The sequence below is a fragment of the Gadus macrocephalus genome, chromosome 10 (assembly GCF_031168955.1).
Source record: "Gadus macrocephalus chromosome 10, ASM3116895v1".
NCBI classification, from domain to species: domain Eukaryota; kingdom Metazoa; phylum Chordata; class Actinopteri; order Gadiformes; family Gadidae; genus Gadus; species Gadus macrocephalus.
Window position 1 is genome coordinate 22,672,722 of NC_082391.1, and position 14,868 is coordinate 22,687,589.

The following is a 14,868-nucleotide window of genomic DNA, read 5'->3' on the forward strand; positions in this document are numbered from 1 at the left end:
AGAGAGACACACAGAGAGACAGAGAGACAGAGAGACAGAGAGACAGACAGAGACTGTGAAGCTCAATACAGCAGCCTCACCTGACAATGTGTAAGCGTTTCTTAACCAAGCCTTATCCTAAGCCAAAGCACACATCAAACATGAGGTTCAAGAGCCATCCTGCTGTTCAGCTTAAACGATGTGTATAATAATCACTAAGTCCAGGTCCTTCAGCCACAGACTGTCTCCACGAGGGCCCTGAGATCACGTCGGGCAATCAGGGGAATTCATCTGTTTGGTTTACCAACCCTCCCTGCCTAGACCCACCGTTATCTGGATGATCCTGCTTCAAATCAGGTTTGCAGGCCTAGTGTGTGTGTGTGTGTGTGTGTGTGTGTGTGTGTGTGTGTGTGTGTGTGTGTGTGTGGTGTGTGTGCTGTGTGTGTGTGTGTGTGTGTGTGTGTGTGTGTAGTATATAGTCAGCTTGCTTGATAAGCATCTTCATTAGAAGTAACACTTCTGGTTGACAGGAAGAGGTAGTTTGTGGTAGATGCTGTGAGTTGCACCTTAAAGTACACGTTTTTGTTTTCCGTTTCACGCAGGGGTAGGCCGAATGTGGTCAAGTCAAAGTAATATTCTGAAATCAACAGCATGAGTAACATCCTGGGTTACTTAATACAAATTACCAAATTAATTAAAGCAATACAAACCTTACTCAGAACTTTAACCTTTGTTCCTTTTCGGTTCATCTGTAACAGATTCTATTTTAAGGTTAAATATTATTGGCTTTCTGACATTTTTGTACAAGGGGCCTACCTTAATTGAGATTACACTTGCACCATCAGTCATTTGCTAGACAATACTACACAGAAGCAAGCAGGGATGAGCTAAGCCAACGGCTCTGACAGCAGCAGTCCCAATGATACCGCGGCTTGCGCCCCCAGGGAAATGGCCACGCAGTCTCATGCGGGATCTCTGACGTCAAGAAGCCTTTGATTGTTTTTATAATGCGGAACTACGAGACCATAACTTAGGTAAATGAACCCGCTTTTAACAGACTCCTTGGCTGCATCGTCACTTTAGGCCAATCTGTTGTTTGATTGGCTACCCCCCCACACACACACACACACACACACACACACACACACACACACACACACACACACACACACACACACACACACACACACACACACACACACACACACACACACACACACACACACACACACACACACACACACACTAGCCTGGGGTCAGGGTGCGGACCGCTGCCCTAGAAGACACTTTTGACAGTGACCTAAATACTGAGCAGCAGACTCAGATTCCTCTTTCTACTTTCTCAGGCTGAGAGTCTCTCAGTTTATAAAGGAGTCCTGAAATAGGAAGCCATGGACTATATTCAACTCTAATGACCCTAACGAAGCTGTTAAACTCTTAAACTTTGCAGCTACACCATAAGTTATACTGGAATATCATCATCACTAGCCTAAATGCTTTGTGTGCTGATTTTGCAGAGGTCTTGATAGCGTGTGGTTAGGATATCAAGATTACACTCAACTGTTTCAACAAAACTCATGAATATTCTTTCTCTGTTAAAATCAAGAGGAAATGCCTTAAGGATTAACAACCAATTATAATAACCCTGTAATAAAGAGCAGACACACAGATTCATGTCACAAATCCAATCTGAATACTCCAGAATGAATACACGATTCACAACATTTGAGGTGTTAATGCGCTCTGAGCTGAAACGAGATCCAGTCGGCTCCAAGGCAGGGCTCGTCTCATTGTGTGGGACCTTTGCCTCATGGCCAGAACGACAAACGAGCTGCAGCAAAACAGCAATAATGTGTGTGTGTGCCAACTATGTGACCCGGCTGACTAAATAAAGGGGCACGCCTTTCCTTTAGAGTCTTACAATTATGGCTGCTGCAAACAGCAGCTGAGAACGGGCCTAATAGCCAAGCTACAAACTGCCTTGTTTCACAACATGTCCTTACTGCGTGTGGTACACTAGTGTTTAAGTGGAGCAATAGTTTTAAGCAGTACATGTGATGTTCAATGTTGATGGTGTATGCTTCAACTATTCTAGTCTGTCTATCTTAGGATCACATAAATTCAGAATATTGTTTTGCAAACTTGTAGCACTACACGAATGTAAGAGGAACATTGAGGACGTTAAAGAACCTATTAGGTCTAGGGTTAGGGTCTATATCCCAGCTATGCAACTTTGTCAAAACTCCAGCCACAGTAAACGGATAATCCTTTGTAGGTCCAATATGCTTACACAAAAAGTCTGATGTTTGTCCTTTGTCGACTACTTGAATATAGAGAGGCCTGAATTAAAAAACCGGACCTATCTGTATTTGGTTTTCCACTTACTGGAATGCAACACTGTTTCAGCAGTACACACACAATCACACACAAGAACTCGCCGCCCAACCGGAGCATTCAGAAAGAACCTAGTTAGGTGTTGTGGTCATGCTGCTTGATGATGAGTTAAACATTATGGGTCTGAACCCTTTTGGGCTCCAGCATCCTTCAAAGGTAGAAGCACTCTGAAGGTCTTCCATGGTAGTTTCCAGTAACGAAGTATTTGTTGTTCAGCAAGTACTAAAAAATGAGTACATTGTCAAGTCATTTTATGAATATAACTCACCAAACTGTTAGAGATTATCACCGGATATGGATGGTTAAAAATAAATAAATACACTTTGGAAATGCCTTGAAGCCCTTTGAAATCCCAAGCAGCCACAGCCGCTGAGGGCCATGGGATGATCTCAGACGCTCGCTGACTCACAAGCCCTGACTGGGCCCAGCTTCATTCAGATAGAAATAACACAAGCAGTGTGTGGGTGTCTGACTTAGCGGACCTTGGTAAAGACACAACGCCCACTCGTGTTATTATACATGGGTGACCTTCTTCTAGCCGCTCTGAACTCTCTCTGGGGGCTACAGGTCTGGACAAAATGAATTAACGTCATGTGTACCCTTCTCCCACGCCCGACACACACACACACACACACACACACACACACACACACACACACACACACACACACACACACACACACACACACACACACACACACACACACACACACACACACACACACACACACACACATGGCAGAACATCACACTCAATTATACTGTCACTAAATTCACTCTGTGGAACACTACTGTTCACAATTTTCTGTATTGGCTCCACACACACACACACACACACACACACACACACACACACACGCACACGCACACGCACGCACACCTGGGAAAGAAAACTGAAACTAACAAGAAATTGGTTTTCAATAGAAAAGTCCTAAAGTGCCCGAGCTCATGGTTACAAAGGACACATTGGCCGGAGTACAATGTGTACTGAGAACTGATGTTCTGAATGAATCTCATGTGTATCTGTAATGTGCCTTTATTGTGTCTAGATAAGCATGGCATGGTGAAACATAGCGTGGAGCACAGCACGGACAAGTGTCCATATGAGAGGTTGAGTCCTCTTTATAAAAGGGAACTATCTTTAGATTCTCTGACACGCCTTCAAAAGTGCCATTGAAACATTTACAACCTCTTTAGGCCTTTGAGATGTCAAATGTGCCGTGTTGGAATAGCGTTACACGCTGGCATGCATACAGGAAATGCGGTTACTATGTTTTGAATCAGTTACTATTATTAAGAACAACTCCTTAAGGACAAATTACATGTACTTCTACCACAATTAGGCATCCAATAATATAAAAAGATGCAATAACCCTCTAACAACGTAATTAGTGCTCTTACCATGATAGATCATCCTTATTCAAACTAATTCTATAAAAACAAATTAGTGTATTGCATAAATGCTTTACTTAAAAGTCAAAGAAATTAAATAAATATATAAAGTGTATCTTTTCATAAAGAGTTATCAAGGCCCCGGATAGGCTTGCTTGAAGCATTTCTCCGTCCTCATTGAATCGATTCAGTAAATCATGGGAACGTCGGCCGCGCGGTCAGCTATGACCTATGCGGGTCACATGGCTCCGGGAGCGAGCCAAGGGCTGGAATGAGGTTACAGGTGGAATTTCCCTGGTCTCCTCACCCGGTGACGTCACAGCCAATGACAAAGCTTTACTACTGCTGCTGCCTAGCAATCAGACACCTGAGGACCTGAAACTCAGGTGACATGCGCGGCCGGCCGTGCTCACACAGAAACCTCCGATTAAGGAACTTCACCATCGATGGTTCCTCTATGATCTTTCTAAAGAAAACGGTACAATCCTGGGTTTGTAGCACAAAAAACGAGAAGTACGCTTTGGTCTTTCACAAGTTGATTTCTTAATTTCGGGCGTTCTGCCGCAACACGACACTGCAATGGCCAAGGCACATGTATGTTGCCATCTTGTGGTTATTCATAGTATGTTGAAAAATACCAAAACGATGTTAACATTAGTGGCCAGATTAAATACATGTTGCTCTCACGAAAATGGGACATCCATTTTCATTTTCTGTGTCTCCATACTTAGCAATGTGTTCATTTTAACATCAACGGAAGCGACATCCTGGTTCGTTGCCCTAAATCCTGTTCTGAACCGAACAATCTAACATAAAACCCTGGTAGGCCTACTTCCGAAATAGTTTTTCGCACATCATCGTCTTTCTTTCAACCTACAGCCACTAAAAGAGACTATTTTTAGTCGTGGTATTATTAATATCCCTGCATTGCTCTTTATCTGCCAGTGCACACATCCAAGCGCTTATGGTCGATTCTGACCAGAAGAGCTCGGCCTCCTCTGGCAGAGCGGCTAAATCAATGAGCAGAGCCCCATTAGGGCGGGCGGGCAGTGCCCAGACGGAGCGAGCCGCGTAAGAAGATCCGCTGCTCTGTGCACCGTCTCAACATTAATATGTGCCCTGCACAATAACACACAGCACAGCTCCCCATTGTCTTCCGGCCACTGACACACTGCTCAGCTGCTCTGCACAGGGTGACATCACTGTCACATGATGAGTGCCAGGAATTTCATTAGCCTCTACCCAAAGTATTCTGTTCCCGGTTAGGCAAAGAAGAACCCTGGCCATTCAAATGCAACCGTAGCCGTAGCCTTGTATTTTGTTGTTTAAGTACAGCAGGACGCCAGTCAGACGAGTCGCGCAGGGTTCATGCGGTGTGTGTTGTTGATTCGCCTCCTGGTTTGGAAGTCACTGCGAGTGAATTATGCATGACTTTGACCATGAGACACAGACAGAGGGAAGACAACACAGTTCGATGTTGGAGCAGAAAACCGAAGACACTTGTCAGGTTAATTCAGAGCAAACAGCCACCATCAAACTAAAAAATAGCCACTTATATAGTGGGTAATCCGCTGGAGTGGAGAAAACAGTTTCCAGTAATGTGCCAGGAAGGGGAGACTTTCTGGGAGGGGAGAGAAATTAGGCTATCCAGCTGGCCTTGTCTGATATGGGCAAGGCCGCCAGAAGTCCCCTAGGCTCTCCCCCCTCAACCCTGCGTCACAAAGGCCTTTGGCTGGGGGGAAAAAGGACGAAAGGCATCCAATGGGATCCAGCCGGGTCGTCCCATGACACAAGCATCTCAACCGAAATATGTAAACATCTGGTAAACATTTGGACTGCCCTGAAGCGGGGTGATCAACAGTCTTGAGAGAACAACATTTCGCCAAACACAGCAGACATGTGTGGCGGCTGCTGGAGATTAAGTAGAAGCAGGACACAGAAAAAGATTGTATAGGGCTATAGTGAAATAGTTTTAACACACATGTTAGGACCATTCTCTGGACTTTCCTACAACGAGTACATTTGTAGAATTTCAAACAATATCTCAAATCCATTTTTTTATGTGGCTTAATGGCCATCTGAAACAGAAAGCATGTAGGATTGTAGGAATAACGTTCTCGGATGAGCCTAGGATTTACATGACCTCCCAACAACAGGAACCCATTCACACACTGCACGTCACATGTCAGGCGGGTGGAGGAGACACAGACAGGCAGGGGGGCAGCAGCAGCTACACCCATCAGTGGAGTCACTTATCCCTGGGCTGTTCTCATCAGATGAAGGCAAAGCAGGCTGTGGATCATTGCCGCGGTGACACCGCCACACGCGGTGGGAGTACATCGAAGATTAACTATAACACGTGACATTACCAAGATCTAAAGAAATTAACAAATATTTAGCAAACCGTCGTGTGTACTCTGAATTAAACAGTGTAATGAAATTAAAAAAAAATACATAAGACTCAAACATTTCGTGGCGTTCGTGGTTAAGTTATTTCCCATTAAACCAAAGACTTACCCTGGTACACAGTGGCGTCCTGTTCATGTATCTCCCAGCAGCCTGCGCCTTCTCACACCATAAGTCCTGGTCCGTCTCTGTACTCAGTATATAGTCCCAGGTCCTTCTCTGAACTGAGTCACTGAGGTTTACATCCTCCAGAAACCACCCTGAGCCTCTGGGAGCCTGGCGGTAGCTCCTACTTTCCCCCGACAGCAATAGCTGATGCGTGGGGAATTCCTCGCAGTCACATTTTCCTGGGAAGTGATTGGCTGGCGACCACCACGGCGCCTCTCATGCTCCTCTCAGCGTGGAGGAGGAGAGCGCCTCTGCTAGGCGTGCGGATCTTGATGTTGTTCACTATGTTGTCCGCGCTATGGTCTCAACATGTTGTCATCACCTGGACCTGGACGTAATAAGAAAGGTGAATCTGTGGTGTCCACGTTGTCCCGGGAAGAAGTCCGCTTGCGGTGCCTCTGCTAGTTTGAGTGAGGATGTCAACTTTGTTTTCCCCATTGGGCGGGGTTTGCCTTTTCCTCATCAGCCACCCTGAGACATGACAGCTGTTCATCTGAGATACTTGAGGAGCTGAATGTGTATACTGAAGATAAATGTTTGTGCTTGAAGTGATTAAATACGTTTTTTACATGTGTGACTTTTATATTGTGATGGAAATGTGTTATTGGCCATGATACCCCCAAAAAGTGACGTTCCCATACCGGGAGTCGAACCCGGGCCGCCTGGGTGAAAACCAGGAATCCTAACCGCTAGACCATATGGGAGACGAGAGAGAGAGGCCATTTTGGCTTAGATGTATGTAACCTATTGGGTAATTTCTACTTATTATAATAATTTACCTATTACTACTGAAATGTAATAAACATGTAGAAATTAGACTTTCTTCGTGTTTATATTTAAATAATAAAATAGGTGTAGTGCTTGGGAAGACGATGTGGCGTTACGTCAGTTAAGAGTCTTATGTTTTAATATCTGGTGATTTATAAAGAATCACCGAATATTGTGACTCATTTGAAGACCTGTTTGTATACATTTTGTTTCAAATATATATTATACATTTTGAGTTATTAATTGAATAGGAAACGTTTTCTGATCACGCGCATTTCGAAATTGTTATCCATGGTTGTTACATTGGCGAATAGCGTCACCTAGTGGCCAATCCCACCTACTAGTCAACTCCACCTACTGATCAACAACACCTATCCTACTAGTCAACCCCACCTACTGGTCAACACCACCTACTGGTCAACACCACCTACTGGTCAACACCACCTTCTGGTCAACCCGACCTACAGGTCAACCCCACACACTGGCCAACCCGACCTTCTGATCAACATCACCTAGTCAACCCCGCATTCTGGTCAACCCCACCTTCTGGTCAACCCCACCTACAGGTCCACCCGACCTACTGATCAACATCACCTACTGGTCAACCCGACCTACTGGTCAACACCACCTTCTGGTCAATCCTTAACGACAGGCACCTTACTGATAACCTACTGAATAGTCTGTCGAGGTCAGGATACACTGTTTACTTCAGGATTCAGGACACTTTTCCAATCAGACTTTGGTTAACAGTAGAAACGTTAGATACGACTTATTTATTTATTTATTTATTACATGCATGTTTTTAACATGAGTGATGCCTTATTACCGTATTAACGAAATTGTTTTATGCTCCATCCAAAATACTGTTGCTAAACAAATGACGTAATTCGTACTGGAACGACACAAGTCAGGTATTGGGTGTACAGGTATAACTAACGTGGAGTATTTGCAAAAAAAATACTCAACACTTACTCTTGTAAATACATCTCATTCCATTTTTTCCTCATTTATCTTGTAAATTATGTTTCAATTTGCATATATCTCTGCCTATTTCATCAGAACACAGGGTGAGATTTGGTGTAGTCCCCCCCTCCGCAGAGAGTGGTATCGCCCGACCACTCGATACGGCAGCAGGCCAGCACAGGCAGAAGATACTCAACAACTAATAAACACTAGTTAGCCGTATTATAAAGTATAAGAAATCCAGCCGGGTTTATAATCTAAAGCGAACTTGTATGCTTGCGATTAGGGCAACCGCGTGACCACGATGTCAACCCCGGCCAGACGACGACTCATGAGAGATTTTAAACGGTAAGGAAACAGAAAAACAAGCAGCGATGGTAACGCTATAGCTAGCGTTAGCGTCCGATGCTAGCTCAGCTAGCCGTCGCTTACATGGTGTAAACGGGCCACAACTCTGAGTGGACACCGATATATGTTTATGAAATTATACCTGGGGGTTATTGGATCGTAATCTGTGTTTAGTTGGGGGACAGGCCACCTGTTAGGCGTGTTGAGGACAATGAGAAGTGAGCTGTAGCTGCTAGCTGCCTGCTGACGCTGGGTGTCACGTCACTCATCTTAGATGGAAATAACTTGGTCGAAATGGGTTCGGAAGGAAACTGATCCGGGTGGTTGCTGGTCTTTATGTGAAAGGTGTCGTGGTCGATTCAAATCTGAATAATTTGGAATGATTGTGATGGTTTTAATGTTGTTTTATACATATACAGTGCATACAGGGTCTATGGTATACGCTACATTACATATGGATGTGTGTCTGGCCCAGTGCAGCTCGCTGGGGACACCTCGATGATTGAGATTGTATTCCCTGCATTAGCAAAATTTGATGTTTAACGGGGTCAAAATATGTTATTTTGTGATTATAAAACGCATTCAACACGTGCTCCTAGTGTTGAGTACAGTCGAACCCCAGGAGTCCTGTGAACTCTGACCTATTAACAAAGCGGTCACAAGTGAGATTTCACATGACATGATAAATCCATCTTATTTACTAGTGAATAAAGCTCGATGGCAATGGCAACCCCAGTTGTTTTCTTGGAAAGTGTATAAATAATCACCTTTACGAGACATATCAGACACCCCAGCACAGCTGAGGTTATTTTGGTTAGCTTCTCTATTTTGCCTTTTATTTCTTTCTTGACATCTAGCAGTTAGTGTTGGTCAAATTTTAATCTGTTCTTCATTGCATTGCAAGGCTGCAAGAAGACCCCCCAGCTGGGGTGAGTGGAGCTCCGTCCGAGAATAATATTATGGTCTGGAATGCTGTCATATTTGGGTGAGTGTATAACATTTGTTAATTTAAAAGTGGTCAGACCTATGCAGTAAGTATTTTGGCAAACACAATATGCGAAGATCATTTCATCTAAACTTTGTAACTATCATATTATGCATCAACTGGTGGCTTTAAAAAGTCCCAGATTCCAATAATTTATTGTAATTCAGTGTCCAAAAATGAAACTATGTTGTGTCTTAATCATGTTTTCGTTTCTTTTTCAGACCAGAGGGAACACCCTTTGAAGATGGTAGGTTATCGCCACGTCTACATTAGCTCATATCGGCCCTGGCTGATAAAAGTACATTGGTTGCAATACACCTGGCAAATTACGATGACGGTTGAATAACGTCCAAATTCCTTTCAATGCTATTTAACCAATCAAACAATCATTTGAAGGACGTGTCATTTAAGCTCTTGATAGATGCTGATGCTTTTGGCTTGTATCCATGTTTTATTCAAGGCACTTTTATTCCCCAACATGCCATTTTTTTTATGGGCAATTCAAGCAGTGTTGAGGGACAAATATAAGTAGGCCTTGAGGTGATGTTCTAAACACATGCATTTTGACTTAAGCCTTGCTTTTCTTAATCCTAGGAACCTTTAAACTCACTATCGAGTTCACAGAAGAGTATCCAAATAAACCCCCAACAGTGCGTTTTGTCTCCAAAATGTTTCATCCAAATGGTAAGTTTTAGTAGCATTCATGCAACCTTAAGTCAAATTCAAAAAAAGTGTAGTGTCTTAATGTTTTCCCTTCATTTTCTTTTTTTGCAGTTTATGCCGATGGCAGCATATGTTTAGACATTCTACAGAATCGCTGGAGTCCAACTTATGATGTTTCTTCAATATTAACTTCAATACAGGTATTTTATCTATTCACACACATCCACAGCATACGTGTTGCCATTCACAAAGAGCTGTAATAAGTGTTGCAAAGTATACTTGCAGCTGCATATTTCTTCGGGAGTATCAATGCTGGGTAAACCGGGAGTTGTATGTTCATTTCATGAGCTGCAGCTGTGGAGAAGATTCCAATGTGTTTTTGTTTGTCTGCTCAGTCTTTACTGGATGAGCCCAATCCGAACAGCCCGGCCAACAGCCAGGCCGCCCAGCTGTACCAGGAGAACAAGCGGGAGTACGAGAAGAGGGTGTCGGCTATTGTCGAGCAGAGTTGGCGTGATTGTTGACACGTGTGTTTGTTTGCAAAGTATAAAAAAAAAATGTCCGCCACAAGAGTAAAGACTACACAGATCATGTGATGAAAAACGATCATACACACAATCTGACAGTTTTCTAATGTGTCTGTCCCATAGTTGTATAATGTCGTGTTGTGGCATCGCCTTCTGCAGATGCTGTTGTTGGGCGGTAGCATGTTAAAGTAAATGTACCTGGTTAGATCTGGGTAACTTCTTCGATGCACCAAATTTTCCCTTCACCTCCAAACAAAACATTTTTCTGAGTCACCCACCAAGGTTGGGCCACCATGATTGACACTTGTACTTAAGTGTGGATTGCAGTTGCAGTGTCAAAACATACATTTATATTTGTATTTTTAGAGGATGTTACCATGTGTTCAATATTATGTTTCTTTTTAGCATTTTTGAATACCTTTTGAAGAAAATGTATGATGGGTTACTAGAAAATGTGCGATGGGTCTGCGTGTGACAGACGGTGTGCTGGTGCTGACATCCATCTCTTACAATCAATGCCTTTGAGATATGCAGGCTGGATTTCTAGTTACTGGCTCTAGACTACATGTTCAAGCCATGCCTTTTACTATATACATTTTCTTTACTTGACTATCCAGACATGTTAAGGATTGAATTATGTGCCCTTTCCAGGCACTTGGGTTGAGTATGTTATGCTACCCCTTCACAACAAATAAACTCAAACTGACTCGACTTCCTGAACATTGGTATCTTTCGTAGATGCGGTCTTCAGTTTAACTTTCCGTTAGTGGGATGTAACAAAATATTTATCTTGTAGATAAAATTAACAAGCCGTTTGTCATGGCCCTTTCTTTAAGTTCCTTTTGAGAAAATCTACGTCTCAACGTTTAGTTGGTTTCCGGTTTAATTTATTCAATCACATGTAAAACAAGCAGACATTCACACAAATGAAACAGACAGTTAACAAGATCACAGCTTTCACAATTCCATGTGAAGATAGTTTAACACGTAGCTTTCAATTGAAAATACACATTGCAAGTGCTATTTTGAATTTGAGTTCTATCAACGTAAGATTGGGCATATAGTTTTCTTCGCTGTCATGGTACTTAACATGTAGAGTTGCATATTCTGCTACAGTGAAAGTTATTGAGGGGAAAAAAAGAAGGGTTTCTGGCCAAATTTCAGCGATGTTTAATGAACAAATAACCAAGGCATTTGAATATGAAAGCACTGAAAACAAGCATGTAGTGCAGAGACAAACAATAGACTTGTGGAATGGCAATCTTTTTTTAAAACTAAAACCTTATTCAGGCTAAAACCATAACGGCAGAGGAATGTAGAAACATCTGAGTTTCTAAAAGATACCCTACTATTAATCTGTTTTGTGGTACGAGTCAGTCTCCTGTATGAATACTACGGTCATACATTTGTCCCGAGGTCCATGCCAACGACAAGTGTTCATGCAGATCAGTGAGACGCCTGAGGTTTCACCAGCTCGTAGCGGCCCACCTGTCCTTCCTGTAGCAGCTGACCGATGAGCTGGTCTTTATGTACCTTGCGGCTGACAACTAGAAAGCGTTGCCGGCCCTGTCCGTACGACTTGCTGCGTAGGCCGTATTTCTGGGATATGTGGTGGATCTGCTTTCGCTCGTCGTTGTTCAGGTCGCTGGAGAAGCGCAGGTCATCTTGGCGTTCAGAGGTGGCGTAGTTTCGGATGATGTCTTCAATGTCTCGCTTGCTGAGCTGATTCGAAGGCTTGTCCATGTCCATGCCGAGACCTTCTCTGGAGAACTGCTCCTTGACCTTGATGGGCTCTGCGATCCCCTCGCCGTCCCTGCCCAGTCCACCCCCCTTCCAGCCCATCTTGCGGAGGAGCTGGTTCCCGATGTTGTCCTCCTTGATCTCCTGCTTGATGCTCTCTTCATTCGAACGCGCCAGGATCTGATGGCGTGATATGGCATCGCAGTGACCGTCCTTCCTGAGGTTGGACTTAACCACGGCCTGCGTCTGTCTCAAGGTAGCCAGGGCCTCCTCCGCTGCGATGTGTTTCACTATTTTTTTGGGCCCGAGTCCCGCGGCGACATACTGTCCTTCCAGGTACACCTCGCATCTCCAGCGGTGGTCGGGCAACACGGTAAACTTGTAGTCGGCCGATACTTTATTAAACTGAGCAGTGTCGTTGATGATGCAGATGGCATTATCTGAGTTTTCAAGAATAACCAACTCACTCAAGTGCTTTTTCCTGCCGACCTGTTGGCCAAACCAGCCACTAGAGGGATCCGACTGATGGTTTCCTCTGGGATGCTGCTGTTGCTGCTGCTGCTCTTGCTGCTGCTGCTGCTCTTGTTCCCGGGCTGCCTGATTCATGCGCAGCTTCCTCACTGCCTCCTCGGCTGCCGTGTGCTTCGAGCTCTTCTTCGTGCCCCTAGACTGGGCCACCAGCTCCTCCTGCAGGTAGACGCTACAGAGCCAGTAACTGCTGTTTGGGACCAGGTCAAACTTGTAGTCGATCTTCATGCGGTTAAAGGCGGCAGAGTTGTTCAGTATGCATATGGCATCGTGAGCGTTGTCAACGACCACAAATTCTGTCCAGTGTTTACGTTTGTCAGGCTCATATTGGCCCTTCGAGCTAGGCGTCGGCTTGTCCTCTGGATTACGAAGGGCAGGCAAAAAGGCTGGGGTGGGACTGTGCATCTGGCATACCACGATGTCGGTGACAATAGAGTGTCTATACTTGCGCTGCACAATACGAACTTCAGCCGGCTTCAGGAAGAGTTTCACGGCCTGCTCGGAGGCACGGTCCCTGGCTCCGTTCTTACTGCCCGAGTATCCAGTGGCGAGATAAACACACTGGCACCTCAACTCGCACGCGTAGCCTTCCGTCAGTACCTTCCTGTTCTTCGGGAGGTCGGCTTGAGGGATATCCTTCAGGTTGACATAAATATACTCGGGGTTGGTCTTGCAGGCCTGGATGCTGCGGCTCAGCATGAAGTTGTAGTTGGGCGAGTCGGTCCCGGTCATGTACATGGGGTCTCTTAAGGAGACGGCTAGTGCAGCGGACACGCTGGTGATCAGTCGCTGTTTCTCCTCCATGAGGGCTGAGGGTATGGGCCGAGGCGGGGGCAGCGCCGCCGACTGTGCCTGGCTGGGGCTGACCCTGCCTGGGCTGTTGTAGACCCGGCTGAACGGCCGGCTGGAGGAGGAGGAGGAGGGTCGGTCCTGGGGGCGGTCCTGGGGGCCGTAGCCCGACCCCTGCCGCCCGGCGTCCCAGGCTGTCGATCGGTTCCCACCGCTGTATCCCTCGTGCCTGGTGGGCTGCGAGTAGGAATCGGAACCCCGGGAGCCGTGGGCTTCGTACTTCGCGGTGTAGTCCTGCTGCGTCTTGGCCATGTAGTTGGAGGTGGCCCCGCGGGCCGCATAGCCTAGACCAGGGCCGGTACTCGTGCTTCCCGAGGGGACGTCTCGGTCTCTATCCCGGGTCCTGTCCCTGTCCCGATCCCTCCAGGAGTCCGAGCCGAAGGACGGCACTCTGTCGAAGGCGGACCTGGGGGCGGAGTAACCCTGGGCCCTCCCGCCGCCGTAGGAGGGCTGCTCGGCCTCCCATGGCCGCGCGCCATGGGGGTCGCTCCGCTTGCGCTCCTTGTCGTTCTCCTTCTCATCAGTGCCGGCTCCGCCGCCACTGCTCCCCCCACTGACAAAGTGCACAGGCTCAAAGCGCGCTCTGGCACCAAACTTTGATATGGGCATTTTCCTTATAGGCTCTTCTCCTGTTACAAAACGGCACAACGACAATGTTTAGACCCCTTGATTGACATGATGGGTCAACGGTAGACCATACACATGGGTAAATACAAATAATGTTATATTGTGTGTAATTATGACACATGCGTAATCACTTACTGCCATCCGATGAATTGGGTCTCTTTTTTGCTTCAGAATTTGTACTCAGGTCAAAGGAGGGCATTTCGCCAATGCCAAGCCCTTCTGCCATTACCAGCACCTTACAGTCAGAGCCAGGCCATACCTATCAATGAAAAGTGCGGTGTTATTCTGACTGGTTAATCAACAGATCATGGGCTCGACTTTCTATGAAAGACGTGGACCAGACGAACAGTACAGAAAATGATTGCCCAACAACGATCATCAAAACACTGCCTCTAACAACTACCCGTTTCCCGCCGACCTTCCCACGCCAATCACGCAGGTACGGCCCCCCTCACCGACCACTCACATGTACATTGTCACACGTATGGAGGCGCCGTAGACGCGGTTTTCGAGGTAAACAACAGCACGAGG

General features: G+C 45.6%; 3 protein-coding genes and 1 non-coding gene across 4 annotated transcripts in view; 1 reads left to right on the plus strand and 3 right to left on the minus strand.

The window, feature by feature from the left end:
* Nucleotides 1-6,779, minus strand: part of elf1 (E74-like ETS transcription factor 1) — a 43,798-nt gene extending 37,019 nt beyond the window's left edge. Inside the window, exon 1 of the mRNA XM_060063228.1 lies at nt 6,283-6,779. The gene's annotated coding sequence lies outside the window, so the exon portion shown is untranslated. The remainder of the gene's footprint in view (nt 1-6,282) is intronic.
* Nucleotides 6,780-6,971: 192 nt separating this feature from the next.
* Nucleotides 6,972-7,043, minus strand: trnae-uuc (transfer RNA glutamic acid (anticodon UUC)). The gene has a single exon. It is a non-coding gene; the product is annotated as a tRNA-Glu (tRNA).
* A 1,158-nt stretch (nt 7,044-8,201) lies between these two features.
* On the plus strand, nt 8,202-11,304 carry LOC132466186 (ubiquitin-conjugating enzyme E2 A). Its single transcript, XM_060063258.1, has 6 exons — nt 8,202-8,418; nt 9,323-9,403; nt 9,625-9,650; nt 9,998-10,087; nt 10,178-10,266; nt 10,462-11,304. The coding sequence occupies exons 1-6, from the start codon at nt 8,375-8,377 to the stop codon at nt 10,588-10,590; spliced, it is 459 nt and encodes a 152-aa protein (XP_059919241.1). The 5' UTR covers nt 8,202-8,374; the 3' UTR covers nt 10,591-11,304.
* On the minus strand, nt 11,013-14,595 carry nkrf (NFKB repressing factor). Its single transcript, XM_060063235.1, has 2 exons — nt 14,473-14,595; nt 11,013-14,339 (listed from the first exon to the last, which is right to left on the minus strand). The coding sequence occupies exons 1-2, from the start codon at nt 14,561-14,563 to the stop codon at nt 12,040-12,042; spliced, it is 2,391 nt and encodes a 796-aa protein (XP_059919218.1). The 5' UTR covers nt 14,564-14,595; the 3' UTR covers nt 11,013-12,039.
* Between the last annotated feature and the right edge of the window lie 273 nt (nt 14,596-14,868).

What these genes read in the sequence shown, in the direction of transcription:
- LOC132466186 (XM_060063258.1), top strand. Translation starts at nt 8,375, where the DNA reads ATGTCAACCCCGGCCAGACGACGACTCATGAGAGATTTTAAACG. An exon ending in GGGAACACCCTTTGAAGATG is followed by an intron (nt 9,651 to 9,997) that starts GTAGGTTATCGC and finishes TCTTAATCCTAG; the next exon opens with GAACCTTTAAACTCACTATC. An exon ending in CAATATTAACTTCAATACAG is followed by an intron (nt 10,267 to 10,461) that starts GTATTTTATCTA and finishes TTGTCTGCTCAG; the next exon opens with TCTTTACTGGATGAGCCCAA.
- nkrf (XM_060063235.1), bottom strand. Translation starts at nt 14,563, where the DNA reads ATGGCAGAAGGGCTTGGCATTGGCGAAATGCCCTCCTTTGACCTGAGT. An exon ending in ACCCAATTCATCGGATGGCA is followed by an intron (nt 14,340 to 14,472) that starts GTAAGTGATTAC and finishes GTTTTGTAACAG; the next exon opens with GAGAAGAGCCTATAAGGAAA.